Source organism: Nothobranchius furzeri, chromosome 13 (assembly GCF_043380555.1).
Source record: "Nothobranchius furzeri strain GRZ-AD chromosome 13, NfurGRZ-RIMD1, whole genome shotgun sequence".
In the NCBI taxonomy this organism is placed as follows: Eukaryota; Metazoa; Chordata; class Actinopteri; order Cyprinodontiformes; family Nothobranchiidae; genus Nothobranchius; species Nothobranchius furzeri.
In genome coordinates, this window is record NC_091753.1 from 38,595,172 (window position 1) to 38,615,646 (window position 20,475).

General features: G+C 43.4%; 2 protein-coding genes across 7 annotated transcripts in view; one reads left to right on the forward strand and one right to left on the reverse strand.

Moving 5' to 3' along the window:
• LOC139062510 (uncharacterized) overlaps positions 1-17,161 on the forward strand; it is a 28,825-nt gene extending 11,664 nt beyond the window's left edge. Inside the window, exons 2-5 of one of the 3 annotated variants that reach the window (XR_011516048.1) lie at positions 11,425-11,559; positions 11,686-11,861; positions 13,078-14,030; positions 14,336-17,161. Coding sequence is in view for 1 of the 3 variants with exons in the window: in XM_070543521.1 (XP_070399622.1) it covers positions 11,425-11,521 (97 nt within the window). In the remaining 2 variants the exon portion in view is untranslated. The other 2 variants (XR_011516049.1, XM_070543521.1) reach the window with 2 other exon arrangements.
• grik4 (glutamate receptor, ionotropic, kainate 4) overlaps positions 1-20,475 on the reverse strand; it is a 352,270-nt gene that overhangs the window by 140,024 nt on the left and 191,771 nt on the right. The window lies entirely within an intron of this gene.

Sequence of the window (20,475 nt, forward strand, 5' to 3'; positions counted from 1 at the left end):
TGGCTCGGGCCCAAAGGACTTGATTGCAAGTGTCCAGCTGGGCACCGAGTCGAACCAGCAGATCTGCTCCAATGAGTGCAGGTGGATCAAGCTGTGGTATGATGCTGAATGTATGTGTGAGCTGTCTTGCTCCAAGCTGGATAGTCAGGGAGCAGACCTCTGGCGCTTTCAGGAGCCTCTGCGGCCAAGTAGGTGACAAGAGCCGATGGCTACGTGTCACACTGACCAGAAGGGGGTCCTTCTGACGCAGGTGTTCAAACGTCTGCTGGCTGATGGCTGACTTTTCAGACCAAAGAGCAAGGCGAGCATCTGAGATGTGGGTGCAGTTGATGGTAAGACCACCAACTATGTGTGGTGCATATGGCTGCAGGCTGACGTTCTTCAGCGAGCAGAGAAAAGATGAATGTGTGCAGAGCGGAGTTCCAGGAGCGGTTTCGTGCCTTTGCAGGCGGTCCTCGTCTGTGGGAGCCGTAGGGAGGGGCATGACCTTGGAACAAGAGTTTTGCGGCTCACTTATGCTGACTTCAAGAATGGAGGATGGTCGGCTGCTATCTGGGTTCCAGGGCTTAGGTGTGTCCACCTGGGCCCACAGTTGACCCTTCTGGCAGTCGATGAGGGGAGCTAGACGTTCAAGCAGGTCCTGACCAACGAGAAGTGGTTCAGTGTCTAGCTGGCAGACATAAAACGGGTGAACCAGAGTCATGTCTTGGAAGGTGATGTCCAGCCACGCCCGGTGAGTGATACACTCCCGGGTCTGGGTGTAGCTGGTGATTTTCAGGTCACAGGGTTCTACCTGGACTGGTTTCCCGAGCGACCGCATGGTGTCAGACACGCGATGGAACAGTGTGGAGCACATCAGGGTGATTTCTGAGCCGGTATCCAGCAGAGCATCAACCTGTATGCATCCACCTACCTTGGTGCTACAGTACAAACGGCGAGCATGATCATGGTTTGTTAAGTCACCAAGGAACTTCAGAAATTTAGTATCAGGTTTCTCTGGGGGGTAGATTTCAGGAGACTCCTGTGATCTACCAGTAGTGTTTCCCCAGCTGATCAGGTAGGTCCTGGCCACGCTGGGAGGTTGAGCCACGCCTAGTCATGCGGACGTTGGCTCTGGGTCTGGCTTCTTAGAAGAAGACTTTGGTGCAGGGGTCTCATCTGCAGATCTCAGCTGTTCCTTCTGTTTAGCTAGGAACTGCTGAAACATCTCCTGGAGGTCGGCTTTGGTCAAGTACTCACCTGCGGACTTGCGTTCGGGACTTACCTGTTGGCGGCGCTCCTTAAACCTTCCACTGTTCCGACCTGCCTGCCGTTGGTTTTGGTTGGGCCACTTCCTGTCTGATTGTCCAGACCTAGGCGGCCAATCAGCACCCCCCTTCCCCTGTTGAGGAGATTGGGACTGCTTTCGTGGTTTAGCAGGTCTAGGTTTAGCAGATTTTGGCTTAGTGGGTGGAGCTTCTGTGCCTTCGAGCTCCAAACGCGGCTCAGCGTCAGGAGCTAGGTGCATGACGCGGTGATGTGCGTCAGGCTTTTGGGGCTTTCCGCCGGCTTCCCAAGCCTGTTGAGCGTATCTCCTAATCTCCTGAGTTGTCAGTTTCTTCATCCGACAATACATTGAGACTTCGAAGCGAACACACTCGTGCAGGTTGTGAATGAACAGGGATCTGAAGGCAGGGTCTTCCTCGAGCCCAGGGCCGTTTCGACCTTGGAAATAAGCACTTTTGAGTCGGCGATAATACTCTCTGGGGGGTTCGTTTCTCCCGTGTTTGATGGAGAAGGCCCCCATTGTAGCTGACGCAGAGTCTGCATACGTGGCGTATTCATCCCTCAACGCTCGGCAGAGCGAGGAGTACCGATCACGAATGTCAGGTGGTAGAGTTTCCATGAAACCGTGCACCGTTCTAGATGTGGTTTTCCAAATTAGCTTGAGCTTTTCCCTTGAAGAGGGTGCTGGAAGATCAAGCAGACAACGTTCTATCTCCCTGAGATAATCGTCGACATTGGATTCATTGGTGTTAGGATCAAAGCGTTCTATGTCTTTAGCTAGCGATTCAATTTGACGTACAAGGAGCCCTGACTCACGGTACGGCGCGTCATCCTCTGACTCTGACCCACGGTCTGTCTCAGAGGGTGCTGGATATCGCTGGTGTGCTCTGGGCTCCCAATGTTGACTCCTGGGGCCCAAATCGGGGTCCGGCATGTTGTGGCGGGCTGCTGGCACGTCACGTGGGTGTCTTGGGAGGTCCTCCTCCCGGAGCACGTCTGCGTAGTGCAGCCTGCGTCTTTCAACTGGGGCTTCTGCGTAATACGCTTTGTCCGGATACGGACTGGCGTATGATGCTTTGTCCTGCAGCTGGTTATCGGCATGCCGAATACCGGAGTAGCTAGGATGGGTGGATGGTTGAGGTGCAGCTTGGGGTGCATAACCCCAATCGGCACCTTGCACCCTTCGTGGACTGGGGGAGCGGTCTAAATAGAGGTGCCGCTCAGCTGGTCGACTTCTCACTGATTGAGAAGGCCGTGATGATGAGGGTGGTGGTCCAACCTGGGATTCGAGGGCGAACTGCTCTCGGCCCCTAGGTGGTCCTGAATGCCCTATAGTGTGTGTAGGGAACGGGGCCGAAGGTTGGAACAGATGAGCTTCATCTCTCCCCTGCGGCGTGCGTCCGTCCAGAGAGTCCCACACCACATACTGTTGATTATCGTATGGAGACGTATCAGGAGGTAGCCTACCTTTACGGCGGGACGGCGGTCCCTCGCTTCCTTGGGTGGAGGAAACCATTTGGTCTTTGGCGATCGTCCTGGGCGGACCCTGGTTGGCTTTGCCGGCTTGCTTTCGTACCGGTGTGGGAGAGCACTCTGGCTCAGCCTCAGAGTCACGGTGTTCCCCCCCTTCCCACTGTCTGTTGTCATCAGCAGAAGGGGGCGGGGTCTTCTCCCCATCTTCCCCAGAATCGGTGCTGGTGTTGTCTTCCTCGATCAGCCTTCCATTTCGCTGTTTTTCAGCTAGCATACATCTCTCTATCATGTTGGAGTCCTCTCTGATAGAGGATCAGGGCTAACTTAGCTAAGTGAACCTGGATTGGTTTTGTACCATCCGGGTTTTATATTTGATCAATTACAGCGTCAAGCTGTTCTTCAGTGAAATCCCTAGAAGGGTAGTCGGGTTCTCGAGCAACTGCGACCAGTTTGGACAATATTTGTCCAGAAAGTAGGCCAGGTTCATAGTCGTGGGCCGCAGCGCCACCTGGTTGCTGGGAGTTGGTCAGTTCACTACTCTGTCCCTCCATTTTAACAACCGAACCAAAAATAGCCTAGTAGAGCTTCTGCAGATAGCTCAAGGCTGCACCTTTGGCAGCAACTGCTAGCTTTGTAGCAGAAAAACACTAAATTAACCTTTGTGCGCACAGGTTTTAGCGTTTTAAGATTGCACGGAATGCCGTGACTGACGCTTAAAATACTATTCCTTTCAGTATTTTAGCAAAAGCTGGTGCGTTGCCGTAGCAACGTCTTACAACACTTGCAGTGTTAAATATGCTAGTTATTCCTTCAGAATATTAGCAAACAGGGTGTTATCAGTCTTTGAGTGAAGGTTTCAGTTAGTTATAATAGCCACTGTGAGTTAAAGTCGCTAAATTAGCAGTTAATTTTAGCCTAAAAGGGTTAGTCAGAATTACTTACACGCTGCACCTTTAATGAGGAACTGAATTTTAACCTAAAAGGTTAACCAGAATTAATTACACGTTGCACCTTTAAGGAAAAACTGAATTTTAACCTAAAAGTCAACCAGAATTAATTTACACGTTGCACCTTTAAAGAAGCACTGAGTTACTGGTGAGAGTTCGATGCAGCTTCCTGCTCAGCGAAATCAGCACCACTCTGTTGCTGGTTCAAGGCTGAACAACTGATTATTTTTAATTCAAGCTCTTTGGATTTATTTGTTTGTTTGTGCCGGATAGAAATCTCTGTGTATCCAAGCCTCACACGGGGCACCAATAAAATGTTGGGGTTATTAGGAGCGAACAATTAGTAAGCTTCAACTTACTTTTGGATTCTTCAATAAATTCTGTAAATATGGGAATATTTACTGATTTATTAATTAATTAAGATATTCTTAGATATACGGGGCACCATTCCCCTTTTACCGGGGAAAAATTGAATCCAAAACTCTTATCAGTCTTTCTTGAAGTTCGTAGAATCCTTGGAGCAGAGACTTCTCTTCGACACAACAAAGCTACTGGAGACGAAAATCTGAATTTTATAACGTTTAATTAACAATTTGTCAAATGAATAAACAGTGACATAAATGAATAATAACCATGTGATATAATAAAAGGATGTATATTCAAAATAATGTTCAAGGTGTTTGTGTGGTGTGTGTGAGTGAGTGTGTGTGTGTGTGTGTGTGTGTGTGAGAGATGAATGGGTCTTTGTTTCCCCGAGTAGGTGGGGGAAAGTGAGCTGTGAGTGTGTGTGGGGCTCTGCCCCTCCCCTCGCATTCAACAGGAGACCTGGATGTGTAAAGTTTTCTACTTTCCCGAACACTTAGTGGCTTAGAATCACAGTAAAACTTAACTCAAACACTTCAAAAGTTAACAAACAACAAAAGGGTCACTTGTAAATTATTTAATCTAAAAGGAGTCGGCAGCCTGGCCAGAGCTGACGACTAAAGATATTAGCGATGATCAATAAGCAGTTTATTCTTCCAAAATGACCCGAAGGACGAATTGGGAGCGAAAGAGGAAAACACGAAGCTACTTTTTAAGCAATAGCGCGGTTTTATTGCTTATTCTGGACTATAGAGGAAACGGGAGAAGAAAAGGAGAGAGAAAAAAATGAGTTTTCTGATCACCAAAGCAGCAAGGCGTCCCCGCTGTTATGATTTGACGGTTCTCCGTTTTCTCCGCAGTTTTCAGCGTCATCCGTCGGTTTAATGCTTTCTCCGTTGTTTGGCTCCACGAGTGTTTCTCCACGGAGCGTCTCTGAGAGCTGAATGGAGCTCCGCTCGTTCCCAGTCAGGTCCCGATGGAGTTGAGTGTAGTTTCCAGCGGTTGCGTGGCTCAACTTGGCACTTAGAGCTTCCGCGTGCTCAAGTTGTCGGAGCGTTGACAAGCGTGTCCTTACCGCCAGGTATCCTGGGCAAAAGAACAAGGTTTCTTTGTCTCTGCTGAAGATTTATGGTCTTAGTTCGCGGGAAAAGCTCCACGGCTTCCCGCACATGCGCAGAACGTGTTTCTGGTACTAGGCGGTGACATCACCCAATGCTTCCGTGTGCAAAGCATCATGGGAAATGAAGTTTCTTGGCGCTGATGTGATTATTTGCTTTTCAGAGCAATTTAAGCACAGTCATTTTGGGGAAAATCACTGCATAGTAATTTCCTCATGAGGTCAGACCCTCAACACATTTTTGTTGTTATTTTGCTATTTAAGGAACAAACTAGATTTCTATTTTTATATCAGGTCATTTAACCATAGACAGAAACAAGCAGCGCTTGTTGCCATGACGCAACGGAGTATAGTTTGCTCCAAATGCCGCCCTCGTCCTCCAGTACTTGGTAGAACGGACTTTCTGGTGTCCTTGCCAGTAACATGCTTGTCTAAAATATCTTCTAGTGAGGTTTAAGTTCCAGAAATCAGTCAAATAATGGAAATATACTTTCATCTTTGTAATTTATACAAACATGTCCTTTTCTCATGATTAAATACATGATATTGAAAGCTTGCATAACAAAAGCTGCTTGAATTCAAACGACACAAGAGCTTATTGACTATGATGTAAAGAACGTGTTGATCCTCAACAAGCAGCTTTAAAATGAAACAACCTGTTTTTTAAGCTTGTGCTCAGGGCGACAGCTCTAATGGAGTGAAACTAATTAAAGACAAATGGTGAGTGGGAATAAAACGCCTCAACAATAAAGCTCAGGGTGAGTGTCATCTAAATCATTCTGAAGCTTTACTGTAAACAGAATTTACTATAGAGTGCTGTGAAGGACAGGTGTGTGTGTGTGTGTGTTCATGGAAGTGTGTGAGGAGAGACTTGATGTGAAAAAAGCAGATGGAGTGGAGAGACAGTGAAGGAGAAACTGACAGTCTGACTGAGATGAGTGTAATGACCTGAGTGATGGAGAAGAAAACAAACAAAAGTAATGAACAAAAACAGGGAGGGAAGGAAAGCTAACAAGCTGCCTTCATCTCATGTTGTGAACTGTGATGTTCGTGCTTATGTTTGAGGCGTTTTTTGCATAGTAAAGCTATGCCCTGCCGGGAGTAACTCTGGTATGCCTTTTTTCCCCTCCCCCAATTTATCCTCACGTAATTCTCTTTTCATCTTTTTAAGGTAGCGCGACTCGTGTTGCGAAGGACCACAGTCACCAATTCTTGTCATGTGCCTTGCCCATTTATGTCTGATCTCTGAATTGTGTGTACTGAAACTTTATTTCATTTCTCTGTATGTCTTGCACATGTGGTAGAATAGACAATAAAAATGACTCTGACTCACTCTGACTCTGACTCATTCCAAAAGTATAACTGAAATGAACAAAATTACAGTTTATTATGCTGTTAAAACTCTTAACTCAAAGTTTAATGATTTATTTCACCCAAATTCCTGAAAAGGTTCAGAAAATTCTAAAAAAAAGCTGACAGGATGCATCAATTAATTAACTTGTGTGATTAGATATTAAAGCACTAAATGAACAATTAATGTAAGCTCAACATTTCCAATTATAGGAGAGATTTTGGAAAGTTTACATCAGGTGGTGACCAACACTACTTTTGTTGAAGACTGACTGCAAAACTCTCAGGTGGTTTATTTATGTTAGTATTTGACACACAGACTGGAAGTATGCTCACTCTGACATGGGTGTAATAATGGTCAATATTACCATAAACACTGTACTGTCAAATACACACAATTAATGATTTATCTGTGCAGAATGATCTCTCTCTCTCTCTCTCTCTCTCTCTCTCTCTCTCTCTCTCTCTCTCTCTCTCTCTCTCTCTCTCTCTCTCTCTCTCTCTCTCTCTCTCTCTCTCTCTTGCTTGCTTGCTTACCATTCATTGCATCTATGTAACACAAAAAACACACAGCAGCAGACAAGTACACACACACACACACACACACACACACACACACACACACACACACACACACACACACACACACACACACACACACACACACACACACACACACACACAGAGCTTTAGAAGAGAAGCAGCGCTTATTTGGCAGTAAAACCACCTCAGCCCAATTAGAATGTGCTTCCAGTAAATTCAGCTTGATTTAGCTGAGTCAGCAGAATGCTCTGGTAATATTACTTATTAAAACATAGAATCAGATGAGCCACTGTTTCCTAATTGCCAGGCACGCGCTGCTGGCTGTTTGCTTGGTTTTAACTCTGCCATAACCACCAAACCCTGCTCTAATTAAAAGTCTGAGGGTTTTTTTAGGAGTCTAGTTAAAAAACTGACAGGCTTTAGCGCAGAGACAGATGCTCTGAGGCAGAGTGACACTTAAAGATAATTCCTCTTCTCTGTAACAAACTCTGGGCTCCATCCGTTTCTGGGCTGACCGGTTTCCAGTTGTCCCATAACAGGAGGCTGATGTGAGGAGGTCTGAGTGAAGAGTGATGAAGAGGAGCGTGATGTGCTGTGGAGCCATATGGAGAGCAGACATAATCAGCACCAGCTGGCTCGGACTCAGAGGGGCAGCAGAACTAAACCGTGTGATAAAAGTGTCTCTGAACTTTTGTGGCTCTTGGAACAAATGAGGTACAGATGTAGGACGGCTAGCGCTGCTTCTGTTGGGATGTTTGATGTGACTCGTTTACAGAACCACCCACGGACCTGGTCATCAGTTTGTAAACAAAACACACCTGGACGGAAGATGGAATTATCCTTGAGACCACTTCAGCTAAGTGAAGCAGCCCCTCATGAGTGAGATGCTGTCCATTTGGTGGTGTGAGGACAGAGAGACTCCGGTCTGGGATTCATCATCAGCTGAAACTCAGCCAGCAGCAGAAAACCGAGTCTAAAGTCTGAACTGAAGCTGGTGTCTGCCTCTGAGCTCCGTGGAGCAGGTGCTGTTAGAAACATTGTCCATAAGTCAGCAAGTGTGATGCAAAAGCTGGAACGTCAGAGTGATGCTGGCAGGGACGGTGTTACAGAGCACAGGTGGTGGTCTATTATGGTGACCGGATTGGCTTTTGAAGCAGGAGGTTTATTGGCTATTTTGGAGCACAGCTGTTGCTATTCAGAAAAAAAGCAAATCAGATTCTCAGGGGAGTGAAAAGAGAGATGAGCTGCAAGGCCGAGTGAAGCAGAGCATCGATGCAAACCTGTCAATGATCTCTACCTCTAACCGCCTGCTCATCCCAGCCACAGCCTCTAAAGCCAGATCTCTATTTGTGCAGTAACGAGCCTCCCTCAGGTCTCCGAGGGTCAGAGCAAAGACAGAGCAGTGATAAAGATGAAGTGGGCTGAGGATCCCACGGAGCCTTTTAGGGAGGGGGAACACTGACCACGAGATCTCTATCTCATTGATCAACAAGCTTAGAGAGGAGGAAATCATTTCTACAGGAGAATCTTAGTTCTTCACACTTTTGCTCTGTTTTAAAGCACATTTCTTTGAGAAAAAAAGATTCAATTATTATTAACTCCTTTCCTGTTTCCCTGTTGTTGGTTTTACCAGTAGTGAAAATAAAGAACTGATTTAGTTTCATGGTTTGGCTTTGAAAAGCTTCTCCAGAAAATGTGATGATATTAGGCCTGGCCACTGAATGCTGTAAGGCTTAATATAATTCTGTTGACCAAACACACAAAAAAAACTCATATTTTCCTAATAGAGCAGCTTAGATTTGGAGAGTTGTTTTTGTTCTAACAGACAGATTGATTCATTTCTGGGAATCCGGCCAAACTCTTGGTTTGCACTTTTAAACACCAAAGCAACTCTTAGTGTCTCAAAAACTAGGGCTGGGGGTAAACGATTATTTTTAAAACGATTATTCTGACGATTATTTTATCGAATAGTCGACTATTCTAATGACTATTTAGACAATTAATCTAATGATTATTTTTCTATTGCACAGTTGATAAAAACCAAAAAAATCTCTAATAAATTCCTCAAAAACATTGATAAATTGTTACTGTAAGAGAATAAATACTACAGGCCTTCCATTTTGTATAAAACTGCTTTTATTGTGTTGTGGTTGGTTATGTTCTGGTGACGTGTAGAACTTGGGAGTGCAGGCTCCTGCCTGAGAGGTGGTTGGAGACGGAGTGTCTCCATGCTGCTTTGTTTTGGTCACTTATGTGCGTGAGGCGAGTGGTGTTACGACTCTTCCTGGGGAGTTTGGCTCGTGTGCAAAAAGGAAGGGACAATAACGGGATTTAAAAGTTAAAATGATGATCAGGTTTATTTACAACTACAAAAAAACATAAATCTTTCCATCCACAGGTTGGGAACAATAAAACTAATTCTGCCTGTGGGGAATTAAAACAAAAGTACAAATAAGTAGGGATGTCCCACTGGGCAAAGATTACAGGGTTCTGGACCAAAATAGGGATCTAGGGATCTCCGAAGGTCCAAACTCTAAACTGGGTGGTTAAACCAAACTCAAGGTGATATTTTAAACTAAACCGAAAACCCACAACACTCTAAATGTAATAAAAGGGAGATCTGCACCACAAAAAAGATGAACTCTAAACCAAAACATAACAGCTTACCCAAACGCAAGAAGCTGTTAGCGAAGATGCTAACAGTAGCTTTACTAACGTTAAGTTCAAGTTACCAAGTTTAAATGAACCAAAAACACCCAGCAGCAAACAGACCAGCACGGAGGAGAGACTGCTACCACCAAAACAGCTCTCCTAATGTCTGAAAGAAGCTACTTTATGAAGGGAGAAACGCTCCCGGTGATTTTCTACATCTGCGATAGAGACGGAGCAGCGCATCTGACCCCGGAAATTGTTGTCCGTTGCCGGGAGACGAAGGCGGGCAAAACGGGAAAGGAATCTAGTAGCGGACGGACATTATTCCGGGTCTTCGGTATTTGGCGGAGATGTTAGTGAAGGCGGAGAAGAGGGCGAACTAGAGGAAAAACAGGCAGATTCCTCCTCTATTTACAAACTCCTGGGGATGCAACAAGTGGGCGCGGTGCGTCGACTACCGGATCTGACATCGACAAATTTTTAGAATCGAGCCGTCGACGTCATCGAGGCTTTGCTACAGCCCTATCAAAAACTGTCAAACATTCAGCCACAGATCGTCAAGAAGCCCATCATTGAAAGATGTGAAATCTGAATGTGATTGTTTGCATTTATGGAATAAAAAAAAAACATCACAGTATCTATTCAGTAAGAAACTGGCAGGAGGTTAAACATCCGCTGAGCTGGTTACATTTTTCCACAGGGCATTATTTAAACACCCAAGCTAAAGAAGTAATCTGTAGTACCCTGCACATGAATGAAAAGCATCTGAGATCAACCAACAAAAAATATTGCATTTACGTGCACATCCTGTCTATACTGAGTATGAAACCCATACATCTGTACATACCACTACAAAGACATGTAATATTTACTTCAACTGTCTTAATGATGTTCAATAATTATCCTAACTTAAAATTCTACTCTTGTCCTCAGGATGTCCAGTTAAGGGCTAATTCTGGTCCAAATGAGGTTGTTGTGTGAGATCCTTACGCCCCACACGTCTGTCTGTCCATCTATTTAAAGCCTTTTTACAAGACACACCATGCTGGCCAATGGGCGTAATATTGCTGCAACGGTGTGTCTTATAAACATGCCATGCCAGCATGGCGTTGCGAAAATTTTGCGGCATTCATTCCGTCTCGCTTCGTAGTAATATTGTAGTAATGGTCTGTCTTATAAATGGCTATTGCATGATGGCACAACTAAGGGAGGTGTCATGATGAATTGGGGAGTTAATGCCAAGCTCCGGCCGGCAAATATGTTAAAAATGAAAGTAAACACTGGCAAAAAGTTTAGCTTTTTGAACAAAATCAGCTGAGACAGAAAACTGGTGCACGAGCTTCTCTCTGTTAGAGCTGAAGCTCAGATCATCAGAGACTTCACAGGGACTGATGGGGACAGACTCCTTTAGGAGCAGCTTGTTAAAAAAATGTAATGATTGCGGCTTCAATCGCAATAAGAAGCAAGTTATGTTTAAGTTAAACAGAAGTCCGCTGCATCACAGAGACCACCCCTATACCCCCTTTATGCCACCATTGCCTAATCTTTTATAAAAAGGACATTATTGCACCACATTACCGCCATGGTCTGAACACTTCTAAATGACCTACGGGTCCCTGACGCTGCCACCACATTGCGGCAAATTGACGGCATTATTTAGTAAAAATTGCTTATGTTTGTCACGGGCTGTTTTTATTCTCACCATGTTTTTAGGTCTAAGAGTCTGCAGGTGGGGGTGTCTGGAGAGCAGGAGCAACAGCCAGCTGCAGCTCATCTCCAATCATCCTCCAGGGTGTATTTAAGGAGCTGACTTCCTCAACGCTCTTGCCGGATGATTACTCAACCTGGGTAGTTCGAGCCAGATTAAAGATTTATTGTCAAACTAAGATTAAGACTTAGACTAAGAAATGTTTTTGTGAAGCAGATTTCTGACAGACTAGGACCAAGATTAATCCTTCCTCTTATCCCTTCAAGGAACCATCTCCTCCAGCCATCTCCAAGAACTTCTCATCAGCTCCACTTCATTCAGCTCCAACCCCTGGCTGTACGCTCTCCACTACGCCCCTACCGCCTACCCTTTCACCATTCTAAAATACATCTTCATTGACCAACCAGTGCTCCTTTGCATGCCCTCTAGCCACCTCCTTACAGTAAGCCTAAACCTTCAGTTATCCATCCCATCATCTCTCACGGATATTAACCTTTGTCTCTCCTTTAGAACATCCTGGCACATCCTTCATCAGTTTGAGCAAAGCTTTGAGTTCTCCATTCTAAAATAAATTAGTTATTTTCTTACCTCCCTGTTCCCGTCTCTGATTCTGCATGTCGTTGGTCAATAGATTACCACAGAACATGACAATGTTAGACTACTGATTCATACTTCTTACCAGTTGGTGGCAGTAGTGCACCTCAACTTATTCAACAACAACCTTAAAACGTCAAAGAAGAAGCAGAATAAAAAAGAAGACTATGAGTGTGTCCGAATCTGTGGGAAGGATGCTTGTAAGGGCGCATTTTGAAGTTGATGATGTCACAGCGCAGCGACGAGTACTGTTCGAATTTCAAGAATACTCATTCTCGCATCCTCTAATGCGTCCTCGCTCCACCCACATTTCGAGGATGGGTCTGTTGTATCCTCACAGAACAAGGCTATCCCAGCATGCTTTGCACGCCAGCTGTGGATTTTCAACAGGAAGAGAAAATGGGGAGAGCTACGAAGTTTTTAACATACGTTTGTTTAAAAACTAGCTGTAGAAAACTAAAAAGCTTGAAGTGGTTCTGTTTAGACATTTTTCGTTTGTATATTTGTTTTTTAAATTACATTTTAGGCAGAAATCAGCCAGAACGAGTTTGTATCGCTGGTCCTGTAGTTATTCCTGTGTGTGTGTGTGTGTGTGTGTGTGTGTGGCGAATTAAACTTGCCATTTGTTTTAGGGACAACAGAGCATTTTTATTGAGCTTAGAGGTGAAGAGTGAAGCTGTTCACACATGAGTACACGAGTTCTTCTGTGTTCTGCTGTGAAAAGCAGTTTTACATTCACTTTTTGTTTTAAAGAACAATTAAAATTGTCTTTGTGTTTCTTTTGCAAATTAAGCTTTTTATCATTTGTTTTAAGGGCAACAGAGCAAAGAAGCGTTTTTGTTAAGCTTAGAGGTAAAGAGTGAAGCTGTCTACACACGACCACAGAAGTTCTTCTGTGTTCTGCTGTGAAAAGTAATTTTACATTCAGGGATTTACACAGCTGACACGTTATAATGAAGTAAAAAGTTTGTGTGAAGAATATAATTTTTATCTTGTCATGTGGATGAATGTAAAAATGTGTTTATTGCCTTTTTGTCACCTGTGGTCTCTGATTTTCTCTGTAGGACTGCAGGTGTCCAGGGTCAGGAGCGGCTTTACCTAGTGGTCCTCCTGGGAGGAAGGCGTTCTACTGTTATCATGTTAATGTTATTTAGCTGTTTGATATTTGAACACATTTATTAAAACAAATACTAACTGATAACTCTTTCTGGTCATTGATTTTATCACCAGTTGTATTATTACAGATGTTTTTGAACACGTAAATGCTAAAGCTAGCGAAAATCGAGCAGGAATATTTAGGAGCTACAGCAGCTTCACGTCCATCAGCAGCCTTTGTTCACAACCGTTTTCAGGTAAAGTAACTGTATTTATTCTAGAAGCTTTCAGGACTTACATGTTAACTTTAGATCGTTTCATGTATGTTTTAAGCTACAGAATGAACTTGTTAAATGTACACAACACATTTCTACAGAGTATTATTGTGTAGGTAATTAATATAAACCAAATGCATTATAAATGTTGAATGCAGTAGGATGTTTTCTAATGTAAATTGGACCATAGAACTTCTTATTTTGCATCAAATGAGGGTAAAATTCTTTAAAAACAGGCTTTTAAATAAAATAGCATTTAATGTTTTCAATGTGCATTTGTTTATTCAACTTAAGCCTAATAACGATTAGATCTGTCTTAAAAATGTAAAATCTCTGTAGTTTTTATTTAACTATTTCCTGCTGCTTTTCTTTAAACTGAACAGAACCAACGTACTGCAGGTTATATGTTTTGTTTTACATTTTTCCTTTGCGTGTAGCTGCCGCCACAGCTGTGACGGGACCTACGGGCCACCGTAGAGGTGAAGGCTACACTGTCCGAATTCAGAGCTGCTGGGTTCCGGTCTTAGCGGTCGAGCAAGGACCTGGCCTTGCACAACTGGCAAGGACCCGTACTCATAAGCATCCTGCCCACGGAATCGGACACACCCTATATTGCTAGTTAGAACTTCACTTCCAGTAGGTTCTAGGTATGTTTGTTCAAGTCAGTTCATGTTATGTTCTGTTCTGTTAACTTCTGTGATGCTTTGTAAAGTTAAATAATCAAAATCTGCTGTTTTAATAGATCTCTTTTCATTGGTTTTAGCTAAAAACATTTGCTATGCTAACATTAGCATTTCCCATGTGACTAATGACTGGCCTTTTTAAGGCTTTTAGGGATGTTGATCAATCAACTGTGTCTTTATTTCAGGGCTTCAGATGCCATTTTGACTTTGGTAAATTATTGCAAGTTGCGCTGATGTTTCTAATAACTTGTCTTTTTGTACTTGTGCAGCTGGAGTCATGAAATAGCTCACAAAACGGCCATATCTGGATGTCCTGAGATGATCAATGTGAGACGTCCAGAAGACGGCAAAGAAAAATTAGAGGTGACAAAACCTCACCATGATACCTGGGAGGAATTCGGTATCATATAAGGCTTTACTTTACTCAGTGAATTAAACTTAGTTTGAATTTTGATCATTTCAACAGCCTTAAGAGCTGAGGGTGACGTTCAAATCAGGACTGAAATGGTTTATTGAATTATTTAGATAACTTGATTACAAAAAAATTGAAAGGAAAACAGAATCAAGGCGTTAGGTGTAAAAACATATCAGTGATCAAATGTTTCTCAGGTTATTAACTCATTTGTTTAATCAAAATCAACAACTATGTACAAATGACTGATTCCTAATTAAAACTGTTTTCCCAGCAGACATCATCAACCTTTACAGTAAAAAGGGCAGATGAGTCACAAACATCTCATTTCTCGGCAGAGCTCTTTAAAAAGCCATACAACAAAAATGATCAGAACATTAAAAACATGAGTACAAAAACTAAGAACTAGACCTAAGATGAACCTTCAGCATAGCTTTAAAAATGGGCAGATATGTGGACAGTTCTATTTCTAATGGGAGTTGGTTCCAAAGCCAAGGGCCCAGAGCTGAAAAGGCACGATCACCCCTAGACTTTCGCATTGACCGTGGAACCTTCAGGAGATCACTCCGACCGGGACGTAATGATCTTGTTGTCTTATGTAAAGATAAATGTTCTGAAGGAAAGTTTTCATTAAAGAAACAAATAAAAATGTAATTGATGCAGCAACACTCTGACACACGCACATTCTCTCACACTTAGACCAATTTGAAGAAGCAGTTTTTTTACGTTTAAATATTGGTTCTATTCTATAGATGACTCAATTAACAAAACTTTTGAGATCTTCAGCCCTGGTCTAAACTTTATAGAGACGGTTTATATGAATTTCCAGCCAAATGGGTTTTAGTAACATTTTTCTAACATCCCCAAAATTGATATTTTAAGCCTGTGGTACAAATAATTTAAAAATCTTAAACTAACCTGATGATTTGTCCCAAATCATAAAAGAATGATCAACAATAAATAGAGCATCCACTGCCTCCATCATAAACCAACCTCGGATGCTGCTGATACTTCAGGAACACAAGAAAAAACAAAAACAACAGCAAAATGAAGTTCACTGATGACACAACCTGCAGAACCGAGAAAAGGAAAATAAATTTAATGAAAACCTAAAAGCAGCAGCAGCAGCAAGCCATGGATTCAGCATTTTATTTTCATTAAAAATAACATTTTACCATCAGGATCCAGGAGGCTGCTTACTGCTCCACCATCATACATCTGAATAAACAGCTTTAGTTTTCCACTTCAGATCACACCAACTGATGAGGCTCCTTCTGCCGGTAGAAAGCCTGAGAGGTGATGAAGATGTGTTCTAAACATTGCAATGAGACTGAAACAAATAGGGCTGATAAAACTTTTCACCTCTGGAGGGAACAAGGAGGTTTAAAAGCCATGTTGGACAGCAGAGTTAAAGCATCAGAACAAGATGGATCCACACAACTAATGACCCACTGCAGCACAGACTCTCTGTGAGGCTGATTAGAGAGAAAAGGGCCTCCTGGAAAAAAATCCCCCAGTCTTTTTCTTAGCTTACTGAGGAGAATCAGACTAAGAAGGCCTGAATCTGTAGCTCGTACATGAGGGAGAAATCAGGAGACAAAGTGAAATGTACAAGTAAATAAAAGAAAATACACAAAAATTGAAAAAAATGGAAGTGAACAAAAGAGTGATGAGGGCTGAGGCCTGTTTCAGGGGAGTAATGGTTGACAGAAGTGGAATAAAGACAGAAAACAGAAAATTGGTTTGAAAACCATCCAGAGGGACAAAGAAAAGGAGGAAAGACAAACATACAGACAGGAAGATGATGGAAATAAAAGAAGAAAGGTGTGACAGAAAATAGAAAGGAACAAAAGTGCTTGTAATGGACAAAAATAAAAGTGAATTTAGAAGATAATCAAACATAATCATCCGAACTTTGTGACAGTGCTGACAATGATAGATTAGATGAAAATAGTTCCCAAGGTAACATGTGTTATGGCTACAGTTTTGTGTTGTCTGTGTGTGAGAAACCACTGCAGCTTTTCTGCAGAGCTTTAGCTGCAAAACTGACCCCCGACCTCCATTCAATATGCTTTATGTTTGCCCAGCAGGCTTTGGGTTCAGCTCTAAATCCAACCTGAGCAGCACCTGATTGAAATGCAGCTGTGTAATCTCTTTTTGCTGCAAGCAGACAGTTTGGGAAGTAAACCTCGGACACGAATCATTAATATTCATGAATCCTTCAGACACATGCTTGGATCACAGAGGAACATGTTTCTCAGACTAAATGTTCTCATAGAGGTTGTGCATTTCATTCTTTATGCTAGATGAACAGAGGTAAGGGATGAAACCTGGATTCAAATTGAGCTCAATGTGAGGATTCCTGCTTTATTAACGGAAGTCAGAAGGAACGTGAGTAATATGAAAATGTCACTGGTGACATTTAATCATCTTAGTTTGAAAGCTGCCAGTATCTGATGACCTTTGCCTAAGAGCTCTGCATTGAAATCTGAAGATGTAAAAGTAAACGGGAACAGATTCATTTTTGTTTCAGTCACAGGAAGTAAAGAAAAATCAGTTTTATCTGTCAGTCATGAAAGCTGTGAAAGAACCTCATTTAGAGCCTGAGGGAACGTTTTTCATTAAAATATTTCATTTTATTTTACATCTCAGCTCTGACCCCGACGTTTGCTTGTTCAACTACCTGAGATGGAACAACGTGATGCACACAGTCAGCTGTTCCCTGCAGAGGCAGAGTTCCTCTATTAGTCTCCATTAGTGTAAAACCCAGACGGGCTTAGTCCCACTCCTCCTTCTCCTCACTGGAAACCAGGGAGTGATTTATAGAATCCAGAAGATGATCAGCTGATCTCCAAGTGGGTTCTGTCAGCAGCAATGTTGCCCCTGTTGTCCCGGGCAACGAGCCGATGAAGTTCCCAGTGAAGGATTATGGGTCAGAGTCAGGTATGAACAGAAGCAGCTGTTGACACGTCCTCGACAAAGGATGAAGTTCAGGCCAGCATGATTTAACCTCTGATAGAAAAATGTGTCACTGACAAACTCCAATTGGAGATGACAAAAATAAATCGTGTAGAGCCAGCATGTGTTTGGAGTTTTCGCTCACAATAGTGAGGATTTTAGGCCTGATGACATAAATTGATGCTTAACAGCAAAATTAACAACATAAGTTTGTTTCATGAGAACAATCTGAACAAAAACCTGTCTTAACTGTCCTTTAAAATGAAACTTTATCAACTAACATATTTCAGATTTTCGTCTGTGCTGATTCTGATTTACATTTCACCTCCTCAAATGTTGTGAAGCATATGTGACTTGACAGAATTGACAGAAAACAGAATCACAATATATCCCAAATGGATTGTTGGTGTTTCTGTTGTGCTGCTAGATGCTCCTGCATTTTAATTGTGTTACAACTCATTAATAGCTCAGTCACTTTCCCTCTCCCTCTCTCAGCAGGAAAACCTTTTCCTAAAGGTATATCTCCCAGCATGATGGACCTTGTCTTAAAGCAACCCAGTTAAAGCAGGTCTGTTATTACCAGGGGTTCTCTGTGATTGGTGAGAGTGGGAAACAGTATGTAGGTGTAATCTAATATTTTTTCCCCCTGCAGGAGAAAATATTCGATTTGAAACATCTGTGCAATAGCTAAGTCCTCATGATTAACTTATACTTTTCTGAAATTGACTTTATGTTTTAGAGCTTGATTTGTCTTTAATTAAACTACTAATGTTTGATGTAAATTAATGTTTTCTATTTAATGTGTTTACAAGTATTTATATTTTTCCTTTAACAATGAGAATACTTGGATCAACCACTTGCATATATTTAGCATGTATTTTGTATTATGTTATAATGGCATTTTTCACATCAAGCTTACAAACTGAATCTAAATAATTAATTGTAATTATTAAATTTTGATTAATCAGATTTTAATTATTCAAGATCATAAAATAATGAGGCAGAGAATCAATCAACAAACATGGACATTATTGTAAAGTAAATCTCCATTTCAAAAAACACCAAGCTTTTAAATATTTTTTCAGTTCAAAACAGGGAAAAATATATTTCTGGGGAAAATAGGAGTTAAAAAGTGTATTACTATTTTTTGTACATTTTGATAGTGGCATTGTCTTTTGAATAATATTAATAATGTTCACAGAAACTTTTGAGCACCAACTGCCAAACAAGCTGACATCTGTTTATCACACGGGACACTTTGAAGCATGCAAGAAAATGCCCTCATGTGCTTTTGATTTGTATCTAATGGTGGTTTTGTAGTGGCATCTGATGTTTACATATTTTTATTGCAACAATAATCTGTTTAAAAATGTTTTTTAATCAATGTGATTATCTGCAAAATGCAGTCACTTCACTAAGAAAAACATAATAAATTGATACAATTGTTTAGAAAATTATCAGAAAGATTTTAGAGCATTTCTGTTTCTTTAAGAGATTCACTGGTTGTGACTGAATGTACATTAGTGAAAGATACAGCTGCAGTTTGTTGATACTACTTTAATAAACCACTTCGTTGGTGTAATTGGTGTACCGGAAAATAGTGCACAAAGGTTCTGCCTTGCTTGAGAGGGGCCACAGATCTGGCCCCTAAATATGTGCAGGAGACTGAGGGAGCTCCAAGTCCCAGAGATCCCAGAGCTGCCCCAGAGCACAGGAACCCCAAGGAGACTGCAACCAGAAAAGCCCCTGCCCCCTTTGAGAGGCGCAGAGGATCGCCCCAGGGGGCCACAGCCAGCAGCCAGCAGAGTCCCGGGAGATATCGGCGGCAAGCCCACAGGCCCACCCACAGCCTCCCACCTCCTAGCCGGCTGAGCCCAGGACCCAGTGACCCAGGACCCAGGGGCGACCACCCCCGCCGGGGACCCAGCAGAGCCCAGGGACCCAGACCCCACCAGGCAGCCACCGGGATTGGTCAGGCAGATGCCAAAATCTTAAACTCCCTGACCCGGGAGCCACGACCCAGGCAGACCAAGGCACCGCGCTCTACACCAGGTGCGGCAGGGAGAGGGGAGATGAAGATCTATATCATCAAAAGAAGTCCTAGGAGAAGGGAGGGGCCAAAGGCCCCACCTGACATATACAGTCATATACAAGCACAGTCACACACTCCCTCCCTCATGCTCACACATACACATACAACCAAAGACTTACAAAAATGCACGTCGGACACCCACTCATGCTCCCCATACACACCCTATTCACTCTGGTCCCGGTACTGGTGCACAAAGGGTACAACCATTACCGGTTCCCAGAGTTCGACCCTTTCTGCTTGGGTGCTGATGAGCAGGCTCCGCCGCCCAACGCTGAGCACAGCAACCCACCACCCCAACTGGACGGCCAGATCTCCCTCCTAGCCTCCAGCCCCAGGAAGCCAAGCAACAACAGAGGTGTGCTAAGACCCATAGTCTCCCTCTGCCTGCTCCAATATGGTGTTAGTGAGTGTTGTTGAGGTGTATTCCATGGCTATGGTGAGCGGGCAGTGTGGGCATCATAGAAGGCCACCATGGAGCCCGACGGAGAAACTGGAGGGTGCGAGCTTGGCCTTGATGTCCAACGAGCTGTGAACAATGCCCCCACATCAGGGCCTCCCGTCGGCAGACGGCCGGAACATAGAGGCGGTTTGGGGGAGTCTCTGGCGGTGCCGGATCAGCAGGGAGGGCAGCCCGGATGGAGTCCTCCAGAGGCCATTGGAGGGAGGCCAAGAACCATTGGGCCGGCAGGATGGTCAAAGGCTCTGGGGGGCTTGGATCCTGCGTGTAACGCAGAGAGAGGGCGTCCGCCTTGAGGTTCTTGGAGCCGGGTCGGTAGGCAATGTGGAAGTTGTAGGGCTCGAAAAAGAGGGCCCACCGAGCCTGGCGAGGGTTGAGTTGGCGGGCAGTCTGAAGATGTATCAGGTTTTGATGGTCAGTCCAGATGAGGAAAGGGTCGGTGGTTCCTAAGAGCCATTGCCGCCACTCCTCCAGAGCTCATTTTATTGCC